This window comes from Aegilops tauschii, chromosome 4 (genome assembly GCF_002575655.3).
Source record: "Aegilops tauschii subsp. strangulata cultivar AL8/78 chromosome 4, Aet v6.0, whole genome shotgun sequence".
NCBI lineage: Eukaryota > Viridiplantae > Streptophyta > Magnoliopsida > Poales > Poaceae > Aegilops > Aegilops tauschii.
This window is the reverse complement of record NC_053038.3, coordinates 227,833,287-227,855,951: the sequence shown is the minus strand read 5'-3', so window position 1 is coordinate 227,855,951 and position 22,665 is coordinate 227,833,287. Positions and strand designations below refer to the sequence as shown.

Below are 22,665 nucleotides of genomic sequence, written 5' to 3'. Positions count from 1 at the left end.
ATTTAACTGCGCCTTTAAAGCAGTGATCTCTTTATTGCCCTTGGCAGCAATCAACATATCATCGACATATAGCAACAAGTATATAGGTGATCCATCAACAAATTTAATGTAAACACAACTATCATGTGCAGACCTCTTAAATCCATGTGCTATCATAAATGAATCAAACCTTTTATACCACTGTCTCGGAGACTGTTTCAAACCATATTGGGACCTCTTTAATTTGCAAACAAATTTCTCCTTACCAGGCACTATGAATCCTTCTGGTTGGTCCATGTAAATCTCCTCCAGTTCTCCATGCAGAAAAATAGTCTTAACATCTAACTGCTCAAGCTCAAGTTCATGCATAGCAACAATACCAAAAAATGCACGAATGGAACTATGCTTCACAACTGGAGAGAACACATCATTATAATCAATACCTGGTATCTCAATGAAGCCCTTGGCCACTAACCTTGCCTTAAACCTCGCGGGCTCACTAGGAGACAAACCCTCCTTTCTTTGAAGGTCCATTTGCAGCGAACGGTGTTCTTTTGTTTAGGCAAGCGCGCAACATCCCATGTGCCATTTTTCTCAAGTGACTACATCTCTTCCTGCATAGCAGCAATCCACTTCTCGCGGTCACCGGAAGCAACTGCTTCAGTGTATGTGGATGGCTCATGGATGTTCTCAACCTGTTCTGCACAACTGAAAGCATAATGAACAATGTCACACTCTTCAATTAGGCGTTTAGGTTTCTTAATGACTTTGTTCTGCCGGCTGCAAGAGACTGAACTTATCGTTGCAAAACATGGTTGAGTGCTGCACAACATCATCATCATGAACCTCTGTATCTGGAGCATCATCAACATTATCATCAACCTGTGCATCTGGAGCAACATCATCATTATCAACAATTACATTTTCCTCATCAAGGTGCTCCACCTGCATAGTAACTCGTCGTGGCTCTACATCAAAAGTATCCGTGGAGTGTGGACAGATCATCATGATACATAACATATTCATTGAAAATAACCCTCCTGCTCACGAAAACCTTATTAGTTTCAGGATTCCATAACCTTTATCCTTATACTCTTGAACCGTAACCAACAAACACACGCTTAATAGCTCTAGGCTCAAGTTTTCCATTATCAATGTGTGCGTATGCAGTGCAACCAAAAACTCTCAACTATGAATAATCAGATGGTGTACCAGACCATACCTCAATGGGAGTTTTCTTATTAAGTGGAATAGATGGTGACCTGTTGATGAGGTAGCAGGCGGTGGAGGCGGCTTCAGCCCAAAAACGTTTGCCCATGCGAGCATTGGACAACATGCAGCGAGCCCTGGAGATGAAAGTTCTGTTCATGCGCTCAGCCACACCATTCTGTTGAGTGTACGTAAACCTGGGAATAGTTTGACATCCAGGCCAAATCCAGTCCAGACTGTATGAGTATAGCTCTAGCATCCAAACCAAAAACTTGTTGCTAGAATCTACACCAAACCAAACTATACGTATTTTCCACCCAATCCAGCTCAAACTGTTTCCAAGTTTTGGATTAAATCCACAAACTCAAACCATGGACAAAGCACAACAGCTGTGTAACTAACTAGTGAGTATCTGCTGCTCGGGTGTTGGAACTTGGATACAAACAAACTTGAAGAAGGCAGTTGCCGTTCAGGTCATGATCGTTTGCTCAGGGTGTGTTGGTCGCTGGCGTCTCCTATGTTAGCTAAAAAGGACTCATGGCGCACCGGCGATCACCGGAGACAACAAGACATGGCGGGAGAATGGACATAAAGAATTTGGTCACGGACAAACACCTTGCCGAACCGACGGTTTTTCTGTTTTTCTCCTCGAGCACGAACTCGATCCGCTTGGTACAATACACGGGAGGGGACTTATACGCGCGTGCACTCGTGCGCCACGCCGCGCTCTCGACGCACCCCACTCGCACACTCGCCACTCCCGTGCTCCACGGCTTGCGCGCCCGACGCGCATGCACACAGTCGACGCGGCCGGCTTGCGCGCCCGATGCCCACGCCGCGCTGTCGACGCACGCACACACGCGCCCGTGCCCTGTACGGACTGCTCCTGGCGCACACGCACGCCAGTCGCCACCGTGCCTGTCACGGCTTATTCCCAACATCCTAGGTTCTATGCCGGCGTCGGCGTGGTCATGGATGTCACCCTTGTCGTTGGCGTGGTCATGGAGGTGCAGCAGGTCCAAGTCAAGATCATCTTCTTCCAAGTCAGAGGCGTCCATGGCACGAGTACGCACGTGGACGAAGCTTGGGCTGGACGATGGATAGATTGACAAGAAGCAACTGAGCGTGCTGGGAAGGCGGTGGCATTTGGACCTTCGCTTCAGACTAATCGATCAATCCGGTCTCAAACCATAGTTTGCAGCAGTTTTCCACCCATAAGTCTGAACCCAACCCAAACCTATCCAATCCGTTATTAGCCACAACCCAAACCGAACCGAATTGTTTGTCTATCTAGATCCAGTAGAGACCAAATTAGTGAGACCAAATCAAAAACCAAACCAAAAATTAAGTTTTGATCCAAACTATTCCCAGATTCAAGTGTACGGGACGGTGTGGTGCCTGACGATGCCCAAGTTTCTGCAATAACTGTTAAAAGCTTTTGAACAGAATTCCATACCATTGTCAGTGTGAAGTATTTTTACCTTCCTCTCAGTTTGCCTCTCTATCATAACTTTCCAATCCATAAAGGCATCAAACACATCATACTCTTGAACCACCTTCTTGCAACTTGTGCGTGAACAACTTCATCTTCATGTGCATCTTATTGGTCAGATCCTTGGACATGCAGATCGACTCCAGTTTCAGCCAGAGAGGTGCTGCAGATTTCTCCTCCAGCACTTCTTGCAAAATATTGTTAGATAGATGAAGATGAATCAAAGACAAAGCCTTATGATCTCTGCGCTTCTCATCCTCGGTCCACGCCTTCGGTTCTTTTCCACCTAAGCCATCTAGCGCCTCGTCCAGATCGGGATGCGCCAGCACAACCCTCATCTTCACTTGCCACAAGGAAAACCTCGTGTCATAGTCCAGCAGCGGAAGATCGAACTTCATCGATGCCTTGTCGTCGAAACCCTAGACAGAAACAAGGCTCTGATACCACTTGTTAGAGATACGACAGGCAAATCAACACGACGAAGAACGAACAACAAGCAGGAGACACAAGATTTAACGTGGAAAGCTCCTCCAACACGAAGGAGAAAAAACCATGGGCGCAAGCCAACAAATATTCACTATATCGGGGGAGGTTACAATGCCGGGGATTTACAAACAACTTATCCCAAGCCTACCAGCGACGGGCCTCGCTCCGCTCGCTCGTCAGAAGTTAGCCTCTCTCTTTATTCTTGAATCTGGATCACAACATAACCCTCTGGTGGCAGCTTCCTCCTCAGATCTGCAGCAGCTTCCTCCTCTCCGGCTGCAGCTCCTCCCCCCTCCTCTGGTGCAACCCTCTTCCACTAGACCAACAACACAAGGTATGGCTCCTGCCCTCTGCATTTTCTTTGGGAAGAAGAGCAAGTGCAAAGAGGGTGGAATGGATGGATGTTATGTGGGCTTTACAACCAGCAACATATGGTATATATGTTTCACTAAATGGTTCTCTAAACTACTGCCCATTAGGTTTAGATCAGTCTAAAGCGTCGCCTCGCTTGACGCTCTAGCGCTTAAGCGGTGAGCCCCGCCCCTCCCCCAGCGCCTCGCTTTGCTTTACAGCTTTAAAAACATTGGCGGCAACAACTTATGAGGGACAAACTAAAGCATGCTTCACCTCCACCCACACGAGCTGCAGGCCAACCTACACTTCTGAAATTGTTAACAGTAGCTTAATTTGTGAAGCGTTCATCAAACACCCAAGAAAAAAAACACCAAGGCCCAAGAAAACAACATGAAAATAGATTGAAGCACACATACAATTGAGGCTGCAGCGGAATTTGCCACAGATGAAGGGGACCTTTGACGCAGAATAGACCGATCAAAGGACCTGAAAATTACAAAATATACAAGACCTTATTATTGATAATTGTTGCAATTACACGACATTCCTCTAAAGTATTTGCAGTTATGGGTCTCAGTAATCTGAATGTGTAGCAAAACTCTGAATTTTGCACCGTAGAACAGTTGTGCTGACTCAGACCAGCAGCATGTATTTGTATAAATTTCAAGAAAAATGGCACTTCTCAAGTACTAAAAAGTGAAACTCTGAATTACGTGCCATAGGACAATTGTGCTCACTCAGGGTTGCGGCTTGTATGCGTACTACTTTTAAGAAAGGTAGCGCTTCAGCAAGTATGAAAAGATGATATGCAAATGCCAACTGGAAGCATCAAAACCAAACAAGTTCTGACAATTAATTTCTCTGCTTTGCTAGGGCGGGCGCTTGTCCTCCATGGTTTATCAGGTAACCACAGTCGAAACTAAATGGAGGTGGAATAAAAAACAAAATCTGCTGGAACATTCACTCGTCTCTTGCAGAACGACAAGGCCGGGGAAGAATACCTTCAGATGAGGCCGGCGACGGAAGGGTGGAGACTTGTGCGGATCTCGAACCTTCAGATGAGGCCGATGACGGAAGTGATGAGACTTTTTCCCATTTGTGATAAATACCGGAACATGATTTACTGGAAAGGATATGGGTGTCGTCGGCGCGCCAATTGGTGAGGGATTTATCGCAGAAAGAGCTCCTCGGGCGTCTCGTGGGAGGTGAGGAGGGCCGTCGGTGGCGTGCGTGGGTAGGCGTGGAGCGGACACGCACTCGCGGCGGCCGGGCATGAAGGTGCACGAGGCGGCGGCCGAGCGTGCCATCGCTCTGGCAGCGGAGCAGCGGCGGTCCAGCGTGGAGGTGCGCTGGTGAAGGAGCAAGGGCCGCCGGGTGCGGAGGCGCACCGCTGAGGAGAGGGTGCGGAGGGGCGCCGTGCTAGATGAGGAGCAGGGGCGGCCCGGCGCGTGAGATATGTAGCGGGCAGAGGAGGGATTGAGCGGTCGGCGTGGGATCCAGCGTTTACAAAAACTAGCAAAAGGGCCCGTGCGTTGCAACGGGTAGGAAATAATAAAAATATGGGTCGCAACCTTAAGATTGAGGAACTTCAAATTCTAGACTTGACATTGGTGCTCGTATTTTTTTGGATTTATTCTAGGCCTTTTGGCAATGTGTGTTCAGTGGGAGCTAGACGTTCACATCGACTACATAGGCGTCTATAGTGACTTCCTCAATCTTAAAATGATGTGCCGGTTCAGTTTATCAAAAGTGCTCATAACGATAGAATGCGCGTGCGTGTGTTCATAAGAACGAATATATGTTCATACGTATGAGCGCCTGCGTTTGTACTATGTTTAAAAAAGGAAATAATAAAAACGCGAACACATGTGCTTGCGAAAACCGTATATAGCACTATTATAGGCAATTATTTTTCACCTTATAAATAAAGAGTAGAGCAAAAATTGCTGAAGAACATCTAGAAGGTATGTCATCTCATTCATTGTTCACATTACATGTTTTCTTTGATTTTCTTACACTACAACTGACTTTAACAATGAGTGCGCCCAGTACTACTATGTGAGAAACTATATTTGAATACTACAGGCACTTCTACAGCATAGACATGAAAAAAAAAATCAAATCGAGCTATCGGCAAGGGAAAAGCCATATACATCGAATTTGAGCAACCAGCCAGCCAGCCAGGCCAACCGACCAGGCCGTCCCACCTAAGGCCCAGCCAACCCCATAACCCTAGCTCGCAGCCCGATCACCACTTCCTCACCTCCTGCCTCGATAATGATCTTCAAGTGCAAATGGCAGCTAAAGAGAGCAACGTGAAGCTAACATCTTCCAAATTAATGGAAACTTATCAGTACAACATGAAGCACCTACTGAACCTTATAAAAGAAACTTATGATTTTTCATAGTGAGCTTAAGAACTTGTAGAATCTACAAAGATAAAATATGTGGATTGTAATAAAAACATATTGTAAAAAGTAATAACTACTTCGTTACTGTTACCTTTTCTTTTGAGAATGTGAATTTGTGCATTCAAGAATGTGAATCTTTCATGAAATGTTGAAGCCAACATCAGAAAATCTATTCTAATATAGAATTTGTGCATGCAGTGTCACGTAGAATTTAATGCACCTAAATTTGACTCTACATGAAAACTAAATTGAGCGAGAGTTTGTGTGAAAAGCAACGGATAAAATTAGGCCATTTCCAAGTTGTAAACATAAAGCCAGATCCTCTTATTTCAATTTACAATTTGAAGCCAATAGATTTTAGACTTTGATTCATACCATCCAATTGTGAAATTATTGACGTTGTAGTTGTTGCCACATCCTCTTATTTCAATAATTGCCGGCACTTGACACCACCGGGCGAGCAAAAAATGCACAAGAAAAAATGAGGAGCCATGGGGATTTGATCCCTTGACCTCCAGTATGTAGAACTGCTGCGCTAGCCATCTCAACTGAATGTGGACTTCGTGCAAGAAGCGGGCTTCGGCTCCTTACAAAGAAAACATACAACACTCATCTTCTCCAGAGAGTAAACGGCGGAGCTCGGATGTGATGCCGGCGAGCAAACATGGCGTCGACTGCGGCTAGAAGACAGCGGTGGGCGTGTGGATTTTAGCATGGATGCGCGGGAGCGAGTGGCTGAGGCAAGGGTGCGAGCAAAGTGCTCGGGTGCGCGGGAACTCGAGGTCGAGCAGGAGGTCGTTTCGGGCACGCGGCAGCCAGGCACAGCTGCGTGCGTGCAGAAACGGTCCAGGGTGCAGCGCGCGAGTGCGATGTGGGCTCGGCTGGTAGAAAGCAGGAACCGTGGCGAGGCAGAGCCGTCGCCCAACCTTCATGGCAGCCGCCGCTTGAACCTCGCAGGTCACCGCTCATGGAGCCACTCGTCGCCGCAGCTCCTTCGGAATCACCAGATCCACCCGCCTCCGCTCCATTCCCGGTGCGGACCCTCGCGAGCCCTTCCCCTCGTCCTCCTGATCGAGCCGAGCCGCCATGGACGGCCGTTGCGTCCGCGTTGACTGCAGGCGAGCGCGCGCGTCTGACGCATACGGCCCCGCCTCCCTGCCGTTGTTGTAGCCCTCCGCCGGCAAGGGCGCCACCCCTCAACTTCTCCTGCCCGTCCCACCCTTCTTCTCCTGCCCCGCCGCAACTGGAAAAAGGAAGCGGATGCGTCTGGATAAGAGGCAGGGGTCTTATTGTAAAAAATGAAACGTTTTTTGACATCCAGTAAAAGAGGGATTGCATGTTCAAATACTGAAAAGCAAATGGTTTCTTTTGGAAAAAGGCCACGACGGTGAACCCAACAGACTCAATCCGTGCTTTATTATTAGGGAAAGATTTAGTGGGATAACCGTATGCTAACCACGCGTGGTTGATGCTAAACATCAGGATGATTTTGATTGTTAGATCCGTTGATTACAAGGACGAGCTTAGAACTAAGAAAATCTAGCATCTGTCGACGCACAACTCAGCAAAATATAACTGTGACCATTAAAGCCCCAACTCATTTTGCTTTGTAGAGAATAAGACCCAACTCATTTGTTTTCAACTTTCATGTGTGCATAGATGCAAATATGAATCTTTTGGGTAATGGTATTTTTTTTCGAGAAAACGCAAAGGGCCTTTGCGTTTCATTTCATTGAAAAGGGAGAGAGTTTGGAGCTACAATCCTCCTAGGAGGCGGTTTCACAGAAATCTAGCGGACACTAGTGTACATCCCAAGTGGCGGGCAGCACAACTCTAAGCCCTGTGGCGCCTGCATCAGCCCAAAGTTTGGCTTCGTCTTTGATTCTGCTGACGATGTTGTGGATGGTTGGTTGTGCACGATCAAAGATGCAGTTGTTTCTATGCTTCCATATCATCCATGATGTAAGAAGTGTCGCGGATGCAAGTCCCTTGCGCATCTTCGGAGGGGTATCTTGCTTGGCGCTGTGCCACCAGTCGAGCAGGGAGCTGTCGTCATCCGGCGTTCTGCATGTCATGCGCATCCAGGAAAGGATCTCGTGCCAAACCTGCCGTGAGAAGGGGCAGGCAAGCAGGAGGTGATGCATCGTCTCCGGAGCCTGGTTGCACAAGGGACATGCCGTGTGGTGCTGGAGCCCGTGTCGAGCAAGCCGATCCGCCGTCCAGCAACGGTCGAGGCTGGCGAGCCAGTGGAAGAACTTTACTTTCGGTGGCGCCCAACACTTCCAAGTGAGCTTCCAGTTGGCGCATGTGGTTGACCCGTGGAAGGATGCAAGGTAGGCAGATTTGGCTGTGTAGGTGCCGGCCTCGTTCCACTTCCAAATCAGTTTGTCAGGCTCGGAGGAGAGTGTGATGCCCTCAAGAAGGCGCCAGAGCAGCAAGTACTGGCTGATTTCATGGATTCCCAGGATGCCGTGGATGTTCCGTGCCCAAAGATGAGCCTGCAGGCCCGCAACAACTGTCCTGCTCTTCCGTCGCCGCTTGGGGATGCAGGCGTGCAGCATGGGGGCGATTTCGCGCACGGAACGCCCATCAATCCACCGGTCCTCCTAGAATTTGGTGCTGTGGCCATTCCCAATGGACGTGTGGGTGCTCGCAATGAAAAAGGCTTGCTCCTCGGCCGAGAACTGGAGGCTGAGACCAGCCCAGGCACGGCGTTCGTCAGTTTTCCTGAGCCAGAGCCAGCGGGTCCTTAGTACCATGCCGATGCGCTCCAGGTCGTGTACACCCAGCCCGCCTAGGCATCGAGGCCGCGCAACGCGGCGCCAGTTAACATGACAGTGACCGCCATTGGCCTCGGCGCGCCCGGCCCAAAGAAATCCACGTTGAATCCGCTTGAGCATCCGGAGGATCTTCTTGGGCGGCACCAACACAAGCATCTGGTGCAGAGGTATCACGGCGAGCACCGATATCACAAGCGCGAGTCGGCTTGCTCGGTTCATGAGCCAGGCTTTCCAGGTGGGCAACCTGCCAGCGACCTTGTCGACGAGGGGTAGCAGCTGCGCGGTGGTTGGGCGTCTGATGGTCAGCGGGATGCCCAGATATGTGATGGGGAACGCGACGATTGGGCAGCCTAGGCTTTCGACGACGGGCAGCACGGCGTCGTCGTCGCAGCGGATGAGCGTGGCGGTGCTCTTGGTAAAATTGACGCGGAGACTGGAAGCTCGGCCGAAGAGTTGTAGGATTGCCTTCACGGCGTCGATGTCCTCCTGCTGGGGGTGGCAGAATAGAACCACGTCATCCGCATAAAGCGAGATGGGTGGGATCGATCTGGAGGGGTGTAGGCGACGTATGATTCCGAGCTCTGCAACGCGCTTGAACAGGCGACCAAGGGTGTCGACGGCCAGGACGAACACTTGCGGCGACATGGAGTCTCCTTGGCGCAGGCCCTGGCGGTGCCAAATTGGGGGGCCGGGGCTCTCGTTGAGCATCACCTTGGTGCTGGCAGATGATAGGAGAATCGCCAGCCACTCAAGGAATCTGTCCCCGAAGCCGTATTGCTTCAGCACCTCGAAGAGAAAAGGCCAAGACAGCGAGTCGAAAGCCCGTGCGAGATCGAGCTTGAGCAAGACCCGCGGCGCGCCCAGCTGCAGCAGCAAGCAAGCAGACTGTCGTACCAAGACGAAGTTGTCGTGGAGGCTACGCCCAGGGATGAAGGCCTTCTGGTGGTTGTTGCTGACAAGAGTGTCGAGCTTGGGCGCGAGGCGGAGCGACAACACCTTCGCGAAGGTCTTGGCAACCAAGTGAATAAGGCTTATTGGCCGATAGTCGCGCAGGCAGCTCGCGTCGGCCCGCTTGGGTAGGAGGGTGAGCAGGGCTTGGTTGAGGCGCGCGAACCCGCGCGCACGCATGACGTAGAGTTGCTGGAAGACGGCGGCGAAGTCGGCCTTGATCGTGGGCCAGCAGGCGCGTAGAAACTCGGCGGTGAAGCCAGCAGGCCCTGGCGCCTTGCGCGCGGGCAGCCGCTTGACAGCGTTCCAGATCTCGTCGTCGTCGAAGGGCGCATCGAGCTGAAGGAGGTTTGTTGAGGGCGTGATCAGCTGCGTGATGTCAAGTCAGCAGTCGCGGTCGACCTCGTTGCCAAGCAGCTCATCAAAGTGCGCGTAGGCGGCGGCAGCCATGTCGGCATGGTCAGTGTGCGCATGGCCGTTAACGCTGAGGCTGTGCACCTGGTTCTTCTGGCGGCGATAGGAGCGCTGCTGGTGGAAGAAGGATGTGTTCGCGTCTCCGTCCTTGAGAGAGGCGATGCGTGACTGCTGCCGGGCGATGGTGCGCTCAAGCGACGCTAGCCCCAAGTAGGAGCCCTTGATTTGCTTGCGCAGCCATTCCTCATGGGCTGTGAGGGTCCTGTCCTCCTGGGCCTTGTCAAACCGTAGCAGCAACTCTCTGGAGAGGGCAAGCTTGTGCCGGACATTACCAACCGTGCGTGCGCTCCAACTAGTCAGCTTGCGGGCGTGGCCTGCAGGCGTCGCACGAGCCGCTGGAACGGGTCCGCGTCGTCCACGGAGAACCAAGCTTCCACGACGACGTCCTGCAATCCAAACATACTTCAACAATATGCACAAACCATCTCCATCAGTTTGGACTTTTGCTTCTACTGGTTGGTGCATGGAACTTAATATGGTATCAGAGCCAAGAAATCTTGGGTCTACAAATATGAATCAGATGCAAATATGAATCTTTCAGAGTCAAGTATATGAAACTTCCAATGTGGATTTACTCACGTGAGTGTGAGTGCTTTTGTAATTAGAACTAAAAACAATACTCACCCTCTTTCTGTCCATGTTTAAGTCTTATCCATATTAAGTTTCATATACCAAAAGTTAGAACGGATGGAGAAGGTTAGGTAAATCCACATATACTTAAAACACTCACACTCACGTGTGTCTTGATAAGGCCTACATGTGAACAGAAAGAGAACAAACGATTTTTATTTGATTTGTGAAAGCCGAGACTTGAACCCAAGACCTCTTGGCTTTGATATCATATTAACAACTTTTATGCACCAACCAGTTGAACCAAAGGACCGAACTGATGGAGAAGGTTGGGCAATCCTCATACTTCAACACATACTCCCTCCGTCCCAAAATTCCTGTCTTAGATTCATCTAGATACGGATGTATCTAACACTAAAACGTAACTAGATACATCCGTATTTAGACAAATCTAAGAAAAGAATTTTGGGACGGAGGGAGTATTAAGTAGCGGACAGATCTAGTGATAACAAACACAAAAAGACAAAGGTGCTACCATGTCATCCTTTTTTTGTCAAACTTTTTAGAATTGGCTGTATGCATCTTAGTTATGCAGAGGCCGGGTGTCACTCATAATGCTTTGTATCCGCTTGATGCTACATTTTTGAGTTAATAAAACGCCCTTTATCGAAAAATGTCATCCTTTTTTGTTAGAACATGAAATCAACTAGAAATTTCCAGAACATTTGTGTAAGTGGTCCTTGAAATGATTTGAGCACCATAAAAGATTCCATTCCTTTCTTCTAGTCCTGGATGTATGTACTTTTAAGAGGTCAAAAGTTGATTGATTTCTAATTCTACTAATTAGGGATGTCTGAATAAAGTTTTGAAAAAGGAAGTGCCGAAATGTCAACCAGACATTCTCGAGATTAATAGGCTGAGGAGACAGTTACTCTTCCATTCATACTTGTGGGATCAAAGGCTGTTATTTGCTGCAAGATCAGATAGGAATCGCCATGAACTATCTAACACCAGGCAAGGCGATAAGGAGACAATCCATTCCGTGGATGGTGGTGCTGATCCAAATGTCACAGAACAGCCTCAAAGAGAAAATAGTGGCAGTGTGGCTGCTAATAAAGATGTTAAATATGCTGAAAACCTCCAGGAAAGTATTTGTGGACAGAATTGCAGCGGAGTTGATCGAAGTAATAGTTATTGTAATCTTGACCAGCGGATACGGACAAGTGAGTCGGATTTCCTCCAAAGAAATATCCAAACACCTTTGTACAGCAGCGTCAGTGTGAATGGGGATTCAGTTCCTTTTGAGCCTGATCTTGTTGCTCGACGAACCCTTTCAGAAGGGCAGTTTCCCAGTTTATTGGATGTGTCGAATGCACTGGATGCAAAATGGACTGGTGAGAATGATCCTGTCACTAGCAAGGTAACATTGCCAGATTCTACGGCATCGTCAGAGGACTCAGAAGAACATATCAGCGATACTACACCTTCGTATGCCTCTGTATTGCTGAATAAGCTAGGGGATAGTGCAGAGGACCATTCCAATTGGATAGGAATGCCTTTTTTACAATTGTACCGTTCTCTTAACAAGAAGTGGAGTCGTTCAAAAAGGTTTGATGCGCTCATTGAATATACACCTGTTTATATTTCTTTCTTAAGGGCAGTGGAGCGACAGATTGGGCCCAAATTTCTCTTTCCTATAGGGATCAATGACACTGTTATTGGAGTATACGATGATGAACCTACTAGCATCATCTCGTATGCACTTGCCTCTCATGAATACCATCTTCAGCTGTCAGATGAGCTGGAAAGAGAAGCAACGGATACTTCACCCCCACTTTGTGATTCAAGAAGTGTATCCTTAACTGAATCAGTGGATGAAACTACTTCTGAACTTCTAAGAACTGTTGTGTCAACAGACGACAATATTGTCTCCATTCCAGGAAGCAAGAACCCATCCACTTCGGATCCACTTTTATATGGTAAAGTAACTCACATAAAGGTTAATTTTGGAGATGAAGGTCCTCTAGAACAAGTGAAGTACACAGTAATTTGTTACTATGCGAAACAATTCGATGCATTGAGGAGAATATGCTGTCCATCGGAGCGTGACTTTGTCAGGTCACTAAGTCGTTGCAAGAAATGGGGTGCTCAAGGAGGCAAGAGTAATGTTTTCTTTGCAAAATCACTGGATGACAGGTTCATAATTAAACAGGTTACCAAAACGGAATTGGAGTCTTTCATGAAATTTGCTCCAGACTATTTTAAATATCTGTCCGAGTCAATTTGCACTGGCAGTCCTACTTGCATTGCAAAAATTCTTGGTATTTATCAGGTAGTTTCCATTACTGTTTTCTGCATGAATTCCTTTGCGCCTTTTCCACTGACTGAACAATAAAATTTATTTGCTCTGCCTTTCGGATATAAGTTTCTGATGGTCATAGTACCATAGTTTAGGTGACTTCATTTTGTTAAGGATCGCTTATATTGGAAAAGCCTATATCTGATTGTTATTTTTCTGGATGGAACTGAATATTCTATTTATATTAGTTGTCTTTTCCGGAGAACTATTAGTGAGTGAATGTATTGGAGGGAACTAGCCCTCCTTCTATACTGATGTTATTTACGTAGTCATATTTTCCCAACTTCGGGTGGTTAGCCATGTAGAAAATGAACCTCTACATTTTGCATTACATGTAATTTCAGATATAATGCTTTACTCTGTTCAGAAAGTAGCGGCCGAAGCTATATTTCTCTTTGCAAAGTCACAACCTCATTTTGGGTTTTCTGAGTGGGAGATTTTGATTTGTATATGTAATCTTCAGAAGTGTTTATTTTTAGATCTCTTACTCAATATTATCCTTTGGGAATGAATAGGTTAAGAGCCTGAAAGGTGGAAAGGAGGTGAGGATGGATGTTCTGGCCATGGAAAATCTTTTATTTGAACGTCGTGTGACAAGATTATATGATTTGAAGGGCTCAACAAGATCAAGATATAACCCTGATTCAAATGGTAGCGATAAAGTACTTCTTGACGAGAACTTGCTTGAAGCGATGCCTACTTCCCCTATTTTTGTCGGGAATAAGGCAAAGCGGCTTCTGGAGAGAGCTGTTTGGAATGATACTGCATTCCTTGCTGTAAGTACAACTTATTTGCATACTTGATTGCCAGATATTGTGTACCTCTGTATTAGTATATAGTCCAGAGAGCGGCGTTGCAAAGACCGAGTTCCATGGAACTCGTTTTTCAAAAAAATAAAAATAAAAATATATTTAGAAGTTTCAAAAAATGTCAAAAAATTTCTACAGATACATATGTATATTCTTTAAAGTATGTATAAAATTTCATCAACTAATTTGATTATTTGCATGTTACACAAAAGAACACATACTACAACAACAACAACAACAACAACAACAATAACAACAACAACTTAGTCTCAAACAAGTTGGGGTAGGCTAAAGGTGAAATGCGACCAACTCATGGCTCTGGCACATGGATAGCAAGTTTCGACGCACCGCTGTCCATAGCTAGTTCTTTGGTGATACTCCAATCCTTCAGGTCTCTCTTAACGGACTCCTGCCATGTCAAATTCGGTTTACCCCGACCTCATTCTCCGCGCGCTTTAGCCGTCCGCTGTGCACTGGAGCTTTTGGAGGACTGCGCTGAATATGCCCAAACCATCTCAGACGATGTTGGACAAGCTTCTCTTCAATTGGTGCTACCCCAACTCTATCTCGTATATCATCATTCCGGACTCGATCCCTCCTCGTGTGGCCACACATCCATCTCAACATACGCTCTCCGCCACACCTAACTGTTGAACATGTCGCCTTTTAGTCGGCCAACACTCGGCGCCATACAACATTGCGGGTCGAACCGCCGTCCTGTAGAACTTGCCTTTAGGTTTTGTGGCACTCTCTTGTCACAGAGAATGCCAGAAGCTTGGCGCCACTTCATCCATCCGGCTTTGTTTTGATGGTTGACATCTTCATCAATACCCCCATCCTCCTGCAGCATTGACCCCAAATATCGAAAGGTGTCCTTGTTATGAAGTGAGCATATATTCCATCGGGCCAACAGGCCAGCACATATACATGAAGGGAAATAAGCAAAGAAGCCCCTATACAATATGATAACTACACACACAACACAACCCTGTTCTAACACCCCCCCTCAAACTCAAGGGGGATCTTGGACACCGAGTTTGGACAGGAAAAGGTTGTGTTGGGACCGTGTCTGAGCTTTCGTCAGAAAATCAGCAAGCTGAAGCTTCGAGGGCACATACTGAGGGGCCACAATTCTGTCTTGCACCTGAGAACGCGTGTAGGAGGCATCAACACCGATGTGCTTGGTGAGCTCATGCTTAACAGGATCATGGGCAATGCTGAGTGCCCCAGTGCTGTCGGAGAGCAGAGGGGTCGGTGCAGCAGTGGAAACACCAAAATCTTGAAGAAGCCACCGTAGCCAAGTAATTTCTGCAGTCACGGACGCCATAGCTCGCAGCTCAGCCTCAGCACTGGAGCGAGATACAACAGTCTGCTTCTTGGTCTTCCAGGCAATCAGGGAGGAGCCAAGAAAAACACAATAGGCAGAGAGAGAGAGCGGCGATCAGTGGGATCGCTGGCCCAGGTAGCGTCACAGTAGGCCTGAAGCTGAAGAGAGCTGGAGCGAGGGAAGAATAAGCGACGAGTCACAGTACCACAGAAGGTAACGAAGAACACGAAGAAGGTGACTGTAGTGAAGTTGAGTGGGAGCAGAGACAAACTGACTCAGAATGTGCACAGCATAAGAAATGTTAGGACGAGTGATGCCTAGATAGACAAGGCTCCCAACAAGATGGCGGTAGTGTGTGGCATCTGCAAGGGGTTCACCCTCACCAGGACGAAGATGGAGACCAAACTCCATAGGAGTGTCAACCGTGCGCTGATCAGTGAGGCAGGCACGAGTGAGAAGATCGTGGATGTACTTCTCTTGAGAGAGATAAATACCCTCAGGGGAAGAAATGATCTCAAGTCCAAGAAAGTAGCGAAGAGAACCCAAATCAGTCATCAAGAATTGCTCATGTAGACGTTACTTCACAAAATCAATGAATTGGTGGTCAGCCCCTGTGATAATCATGTCATCAACATAGAGTAGTAAAAGGGTGCGACCGCGAGGAGAAGTGTGAATAAACAGAGCAGGATCATGAACACTAGCAGAGAACCCGATCCTTGTGATTACGGCGGAGAAACGCTCAAACCAGGTACGAGGAGCTTGTTTCAGCCCGTAAAGAGCGTGCCGAAGGCGACAGACAGTGCCATCAGAGACAGTATAGCCAGGAGGCGGCTGCATATAGACCACTTCCCGCAGCTCACCATTCAAGAAGGCATTCTTGACATCTAATTGAGAGATGGACCACTGCCGAACAGCAGCAACAGCCAAAAGAGTGCGAACAATGGTCATGTGAGCAACAGGAGCAAAAGTCTCATCATAGTCATGACCATACTCCTGCTGGAAGCCACGCGCAACAAGACGAGCTTTGTAGCGCACAAGAGAACCATCTGAATGTGTCTTAACCTTGTAGACCCATTTGCAAGTGATGGGTCTAACGCCTGTAGGCAGGGTACAAGGTCCCAAGTGCCTGTGCGCTCAAGAGCATAAATCTCCTGTGCCATAGCATGCTGCCATTCAGAATGAGCAGCAGCCTCACGATACGTAGACGGCTCAACAAGAGTGGTAGCAACAGCAACATAGTACGCAGGAGGCTGGAGAGTGTGGCGATCACACAGATTATACCGAGGAGCAGGAGGGGTAGGTGGTTCTGAAGGAATGGGACCCAACAGGGAAGGAGTGGAAGTGGAAGTGGGCGCATCCGAGGGAGAAGGGTGTTGAGCACGACGGGAGTAGACAAAAGGAAGCATAGAGAGAGGGGAAGTGGAAGGTGGCGCATCAGAGGGAGAAGGGTGCTGAGCACGACGGGAGTAGGTAAAAGGAAAAGGAGAGAGAGTGGATGGCTCAACCCGGGTAGGAGAGTCAGGAATAGAAACCTCATCCTGTGTAAGCTGAAGCTCATGAGCAGACACAGGTGAAAGGCTAGGAGTGGACCTACAAGGTGACGATAAAGGTGAAGAATCAGGTAGAGTCAAAAAAGAGAGAGGCTCGACTAACGACTCGGTGGTGGCAGTAGAAGAATGACGAGGGTAGAAGGAGCAAGACTCATCAAAAGTGACATCTTTGGAGATTCTCAGTCTCCGAGCAATAGGGTCCCAGCAACGGTAACCTTTGTGCTCCAAACTGTAGCCAAGGAAAACACATTCAACAGATTGAGCAGTCAATTTGGTGCGTTCATGAGGGTGGAGAAGAACAAAATAGGCACAACCAAACAGGCGTAGACCACTATAATCAGCTGGACCATCACCTAGATGATCAACTGGTATCCCTCCCTGAAGAGCAACAAAAGGCTGAATATTAATGAGGTAAACAGCGGTAGAGACAGCCTCAGCCAAAAGTGTGGGGGGACAGCAGAAGATAAAAGAAGAGCCCGAGCAGTTTCAAGGACGTGACGATGTTTGCGTTCAGCCACCCCATTTTGAGCATGGGCACCAGGACAGGAATACTGAGGAAGGGTACCCTGTTCAGCAAGGAAACCACGAAGCGCATGAGATAGGGGTACTCGCCAGCCGAATCAGCACGAAAAACTCGAACAGAGGAATCATACTGAGTGCGAACCATGGTAGCAAATGACTTGTAAATTTGAAGCACTTGACTACGAGATGACATAAAGTAGATCCAAGTGTGGCGAGAAAAATCATCAATGAAAATTATATAATATTTGTGACCCCCTTTCGAAACAAAGGGGGCAGGACCCCATACATCAGAGTGAACAAGTTCAAAAGGTCATTGAGAAACAAAATTACTAGAAGGATAGGGGAGTTGTATCTGCTTGCCAAGCTTACAACCCATACAAGTTAGTGAACTATCACCAGATACAGACCCTAGAACACCACTCCTAACCAAAGAAGACAAGCGGGAGCCACAAATGTGACCCAATCGATGATGCCACTGAGCGAAGGATGTGGTGGAGGTGGCAGCTGAACCAACAGGGGTGGTGATGTCCGACTGGCTAGAGGACGCAGCGGAAGGAAGGTGTGGCCAATCGAGCTCCCAAAGGCGCTGAGAGTCATGGCGCCGAGGACCGATCCCAACTAGAGTCCCCGTACGACGATCCTGAACACAACAAGAGTCAGAATCTAGAATAACACGACAACCCAAGTCAGTAACTTGACCAGCAGATAGAAGTTGCATAGTCAGTTTAGGAACATGAGAAACGGCAGGGACATGAAAAGAAGACGTGGAAAGAGTCCCTCTTGCGGCAACAAGAAGAGAAGTGCCATTTGCAGTCTGAACCGTAAGTGGAGAAGGCACAGAGTTGACAGCACAAAGGTGATCTCTGTGTGGTGTCATGTGGAAGGAGGCCCCAGAATCAAGAATCCAGGGCAAAGATGTACCTGACGAAGAGTGCGATGGTGGACCAGACGTCTGACCAGCAGAACCAGCAGAACCTGAGGATGGTGCAGAAGCAGTAAGGCGGCGCAGCAAGGTGAGCATCTCCTGGTGAACCTTCTCAAGGGAGCCCTCACGAGAATTAGAGGAGCTTCCCGAGTCCTTTTGAGGACGGCCACCTCGGTGACCCTGTTTCCTCCTCTTGATGCACTCCATGATCACGTGACCATCCTGCTTGCAGTAGTTGCAGAAAGCACTAGTGGAGGTTGCTGCCACCTGTGTAGAAGAGGGCACACCAGGCAGCGGTGGTGGAACGCGGGCAGCCGGGACTGCTGAAGAGGATGGCAATAAGCCCGTGCTCCGTAGACACACCTCCTTAGATCGCACCTCAGCAAGGGCCTCCAGAGTAGAGAGCCGAGGACGGCGTGCCAATAGCTGAGCATGACTCTGCTCGAACTCCGGCCGGAGGCGAGTGAGGAAGTCGTAGAGGCGACGAACCTCCAGGTTAGCTTGTTGCCACACACAACACTGACATCTGCAACAAACATCAGCTCCCAGAGAGTCCAATTGGCGCCACACCACCGACATCTCCTTGTAGAAATCATCCACAGTAGCATCTCCCTGTTGTAGTTGTTGCTCTTGACGAACAACAGAGAGATACATGGCATCCCCTGTAGACTCATAGCGATGGCGAAGGTGCTCCCACACCTGATATGCAGTGGTAAGGGCCACCACATCCATGGTGAGATCAACATCCATGCTGTTCACCAAGATAGAAGAGGCTTGAGCATCATTATTTGTCCATTGCTTGTATAAGTGGAGTTGATTCTGATACTCTTCAGTGGCCTCTTCAAAAGCATCTAGCATCTCACCTTGCTTGGTTTCATCGGCATCAACAAGGAAGGCCAACTCAGCCGGAGGAGTGGGCAGCAGGGGACAAGGCAGAGCACCAGAGAGGTGCTCCCAGACCAGCTGGCCTCTCATGTGCAGCTTCATGTGCTGCACCCAGTCCCTGTAGTTCTGTCCGTTGAAGATAACAGGACATCGTGGGACTGGGACAGCACCGGTGGTGGTGGAGGGCGCCATTCCAGAGAGCAGATGCAGCAGCTGTTGAAGACCAGCAGCAGCAGGAGGCACAGCTTGATGGCGGCAGCAGACCAGGAGGAGAAGAGCAGCAGCAGCCGCACGTTGAAGAAGAGCAGCAGCAGCAGCTCGTTGAAGAAGAGCAGCAGCAGCAGCAGAGAAGAGCAGCAGCAACAGCAGCTCGTTGAAGAGCAGCAACAGCAGCAGCAGGTTGAGGCGGCGGCGCCGGCCGGGAAGGACGGCGGCAGCAGCGGCCTGGAACGGCGGCGGCCTGGACCAGCAGGCGGCAGCGGCTACCAGGAAGAAGAGGGGAGAGGCTCGATGAAGAGAGGAGCGGCGGCCGGCGGCGGCGACCAGAGGCGGCGGCGGCTGGGGAACCTAACCCTAGCTCTTATACCATGTTATGAAGTGAGCATATATTCCATTGGGCCAACAGGCCAGCACATATACATGAAGGGAAATAAGTAAAGAAGCCCCTATACAATATGATAACTACACACACAGCACAACCCTGTTCTAACACTTCTGAGGCACCACCTGCCCATCAAGGCGAACCTCCTCCTCACACCTAGTAGTACTGAAACCGCACATATGTACTCGTTTTTTTTACACAAAAAAGACAAATATCTGACCCAAATACAACAAAGAAAAAACTTATTTTAATTTGTGTATTTGTCTTTTTTGTATAGATCACATATGAATGCGTATGTTTATGAAATTTTATACGTGTATACTACAACTATATGTGTACATACTTACTTACTTACGAAGCCTTTTATCCCAAACAAGTTGGGGTAGGCTAGATATGAAACCCTTTCACGAGGACTTCCCAGGAGGTCACCCATCCTAGTACTACTCTCGCCAAAATGGGTTTCATACCAAAAAGACTGGCTAGTTTTTACGTTGGCTCGCCAAGCCTATCACAACCCTTAGATTTGAAACCCTTTCACGAGGACTTCCCAGGAGGTCACCCATCCTAGTACTACTCTCGCTCAAATGAGTTTCATACCTATGAGACTGGCTAGTTTTTACATTGGCTCGCCAAGCCTATCACAACCCTCCTCCTTTACCCGGGCTTGGGACCGGCTATGCCTAGAAGACATAGGCGGAGTTATACTACAACTATATGCGTACATGTATAATTTTTTTCAGAATTTATTTAGGTATAGAAATCTCTGAAAAAAAAGGGCTCTATGGAGCCTGGCCTTTGCTTGCACTTTTCGACATAGTCCATCCTTATTTTGTATATCAGCAGTTAGCTACGATCACTTTTCTACCACCATGGGAAATCACACACAATATAAGTGTGTGTGTGTGTGTGTACCTCTTTATCATTCTCAATATACATTGAATTATTCCAAGATACCACAATATAAGGTTTATGAAAAAAATTCATCGGAAGCCTTAGATTATGCAAGATACCATTTTTACATACAAAAACAGTATATGTGCAAATAAAATGAAACACATCGACTCAATGAATGTTTTCATACAATCCATTTTGGGGTTTCTAGCAATTATTAGATAAGTATATGAAAAGTAATAAAAAGAGTTATATAATCAGTTCATCTCTGTGGTATATGAGGAGCAGGTGTACATAATCATTTTCCTATTGCATCTGATGGTTTGCATTGTCAGACTTTGACCATCAATCTGAATGAAAATATGTTTCTTTAAATGAAACTGAGTATAAATTACTCCCTCCGTTCCACAATGTAAGACGTTTTTGCAAGCTAGTCAGCGTCTTATATCATGGGACGGAGGGAGTATGAAACTACATTTCATGAAAGATCCAGTAATAGAAATGCGTGTTGTCGATATTGGTACGTTTAAGACGACAAATGTATCATTACTCATTCAGTCATTCTCAATATTGGTAACTCAAGCCCGCTAGAAATATTTGTTTCTCAACAAGTAATGCCTTTTGAAATGCGGAAAAGTTATTACATATAGTTAAAAGATGAATACTATAACAAACAAAAAAGATGATCTGATATAATGTTTGCTTACAGGTAGGGCCTTGCCTAGGAAGTATCTAGTCTGGTAGAATTCTGAATGAGTTAATATGTCATGCTTTTAGTCGCACAATAAGCATGTGCAATTTCTGATACAAACATTGGTAACTTTGTTGCAGTCTATTGACGTAATGGATTACTCTTTACTTGTCGGTGTTGATGAGAAGAAGCACGAGCTTGTTATGGGAATCATTGATTTTATGAGGCAATATACATGGGACAAACATCTAGAGACATGGGTGAAAGCTTCAGGAATATTAGGTGGACCAAAGAATGTATCACCAACTGTAATTTCACCAAAGCAGTACAAAAAGCGTTTCAGGAAAGCTATGTCAGCCTACTTTCTTGTTGTCCCAGATCAATGGTCGCCTGCAGCAATTATCCCTAGCAAGCAAGTGGCTGACAGCGGCCAGGATAGCGATCAGTTCGTCTCCATGGGATCATCATCCTTGCTGGACCGTTGAGATGCAGGGAACTATTGTGGAATAACTACTCCTTTTCTTTTGATGACGTATATATATTTTGATTCGTTGCAATTTTGCTCATCCTTTTTTACTGGCCGGATTTTCCGGCGCCTTCATTCTTTTCTTCTTTGGAAGATCAAGATGTACAAAATCAAGCTGAAGTTATAGATAGAAACTTAACAAGTGTATAGTGTGTATAAACATTAGTTTAGTGCACTGATGTATCATACCCTGTAGAAAGAATCGAATCATTTTTCTTACCATTATAGACAATATTTTACTTGTTATTTTCTACTCTCTCTGCCCTGAATTACTTGGATGTATCTAGATAAATCTAAGACAAGTAATTTGGGATGGAGGTAATACCCCCTCGGTAAAGAAATGCTCCCTCCGTTTTAAAATATTTGTCTTTCTAGAGATTTCAATAGGTGACTACATATAGAGCAAAATGAGTGAACTATGCTCTAAAATATATCTATATTCATCCGTATGTGGTAGTTCATTTAAAATCTCTAAAAAGACAAATATTTAAGAACGGAGGGAGTATAAAAGCATTTAGATCACTACTTTAGTGATCTAAACACTTATATTTCTTTATAGAGGGAGTACATTTTAAAACATGTTTATTGTACCCCTTTCTTGTCTAGGTAGTAAATTACACAAAACAACCGTAGTTTGGATTAGGATAATAAAAAAGACAGATCTAGAGAGCAACATCTGCTAATTAGGCCTTCCAAGCACACATTCATGACGGGAAAAAAATCCTACTCCCTCCGATCTTGTACTAAACCCGCCTTAACTAATATGGATTGAAGGGAGGTTAAAAAAAATGGATTGAAGGGAGTACCTATCTTCTTTAGTGTCCTAAAAAAGGAAGCCGGTCCTCGATGTCCAGCCATCCGACGGACACCATGTGC

At 47.1% G+C, this 22,665-nt stretch overlaps 1 protein-coding gene across 5 annotated transcripts in view; it reads left to right on the top strand.

The window, feature by feature from the left end:
- Positions 1–22,035, top strand: part of LOC109736337 (1-phosphatidylinositol-3-phosphate 5-kinase FAB1B) — a 32,636-nt gene extending 10,601 nt beyond the window's left edge. For all 5 annotated transcript variants that reach the window (XM_020295563.4, XM_020295570.4, XM_020295577.4 and 2 more), the window contains 3 exons: positions 11,551–13,035; positions 13,578–13,838; positions 21,404–22,035. In XM_020295563.4, the coding sequence (XP_020151152.1) occupies positions 11,551–13,035; positions 13,578–13,838; positions 21,404–21,748 (2,091 nt within the window). In that variant the 3' untranslated portion in view covers positions 21,749–22,035. The remainder of the gene's footprint in view (positions 1–11,550; positions 13,036–13,577; positions 13,839–21,403) is intronic.
- The last annotated feature ends 630 nt before the right edge of the window (positions 22,036–22,665 follow it).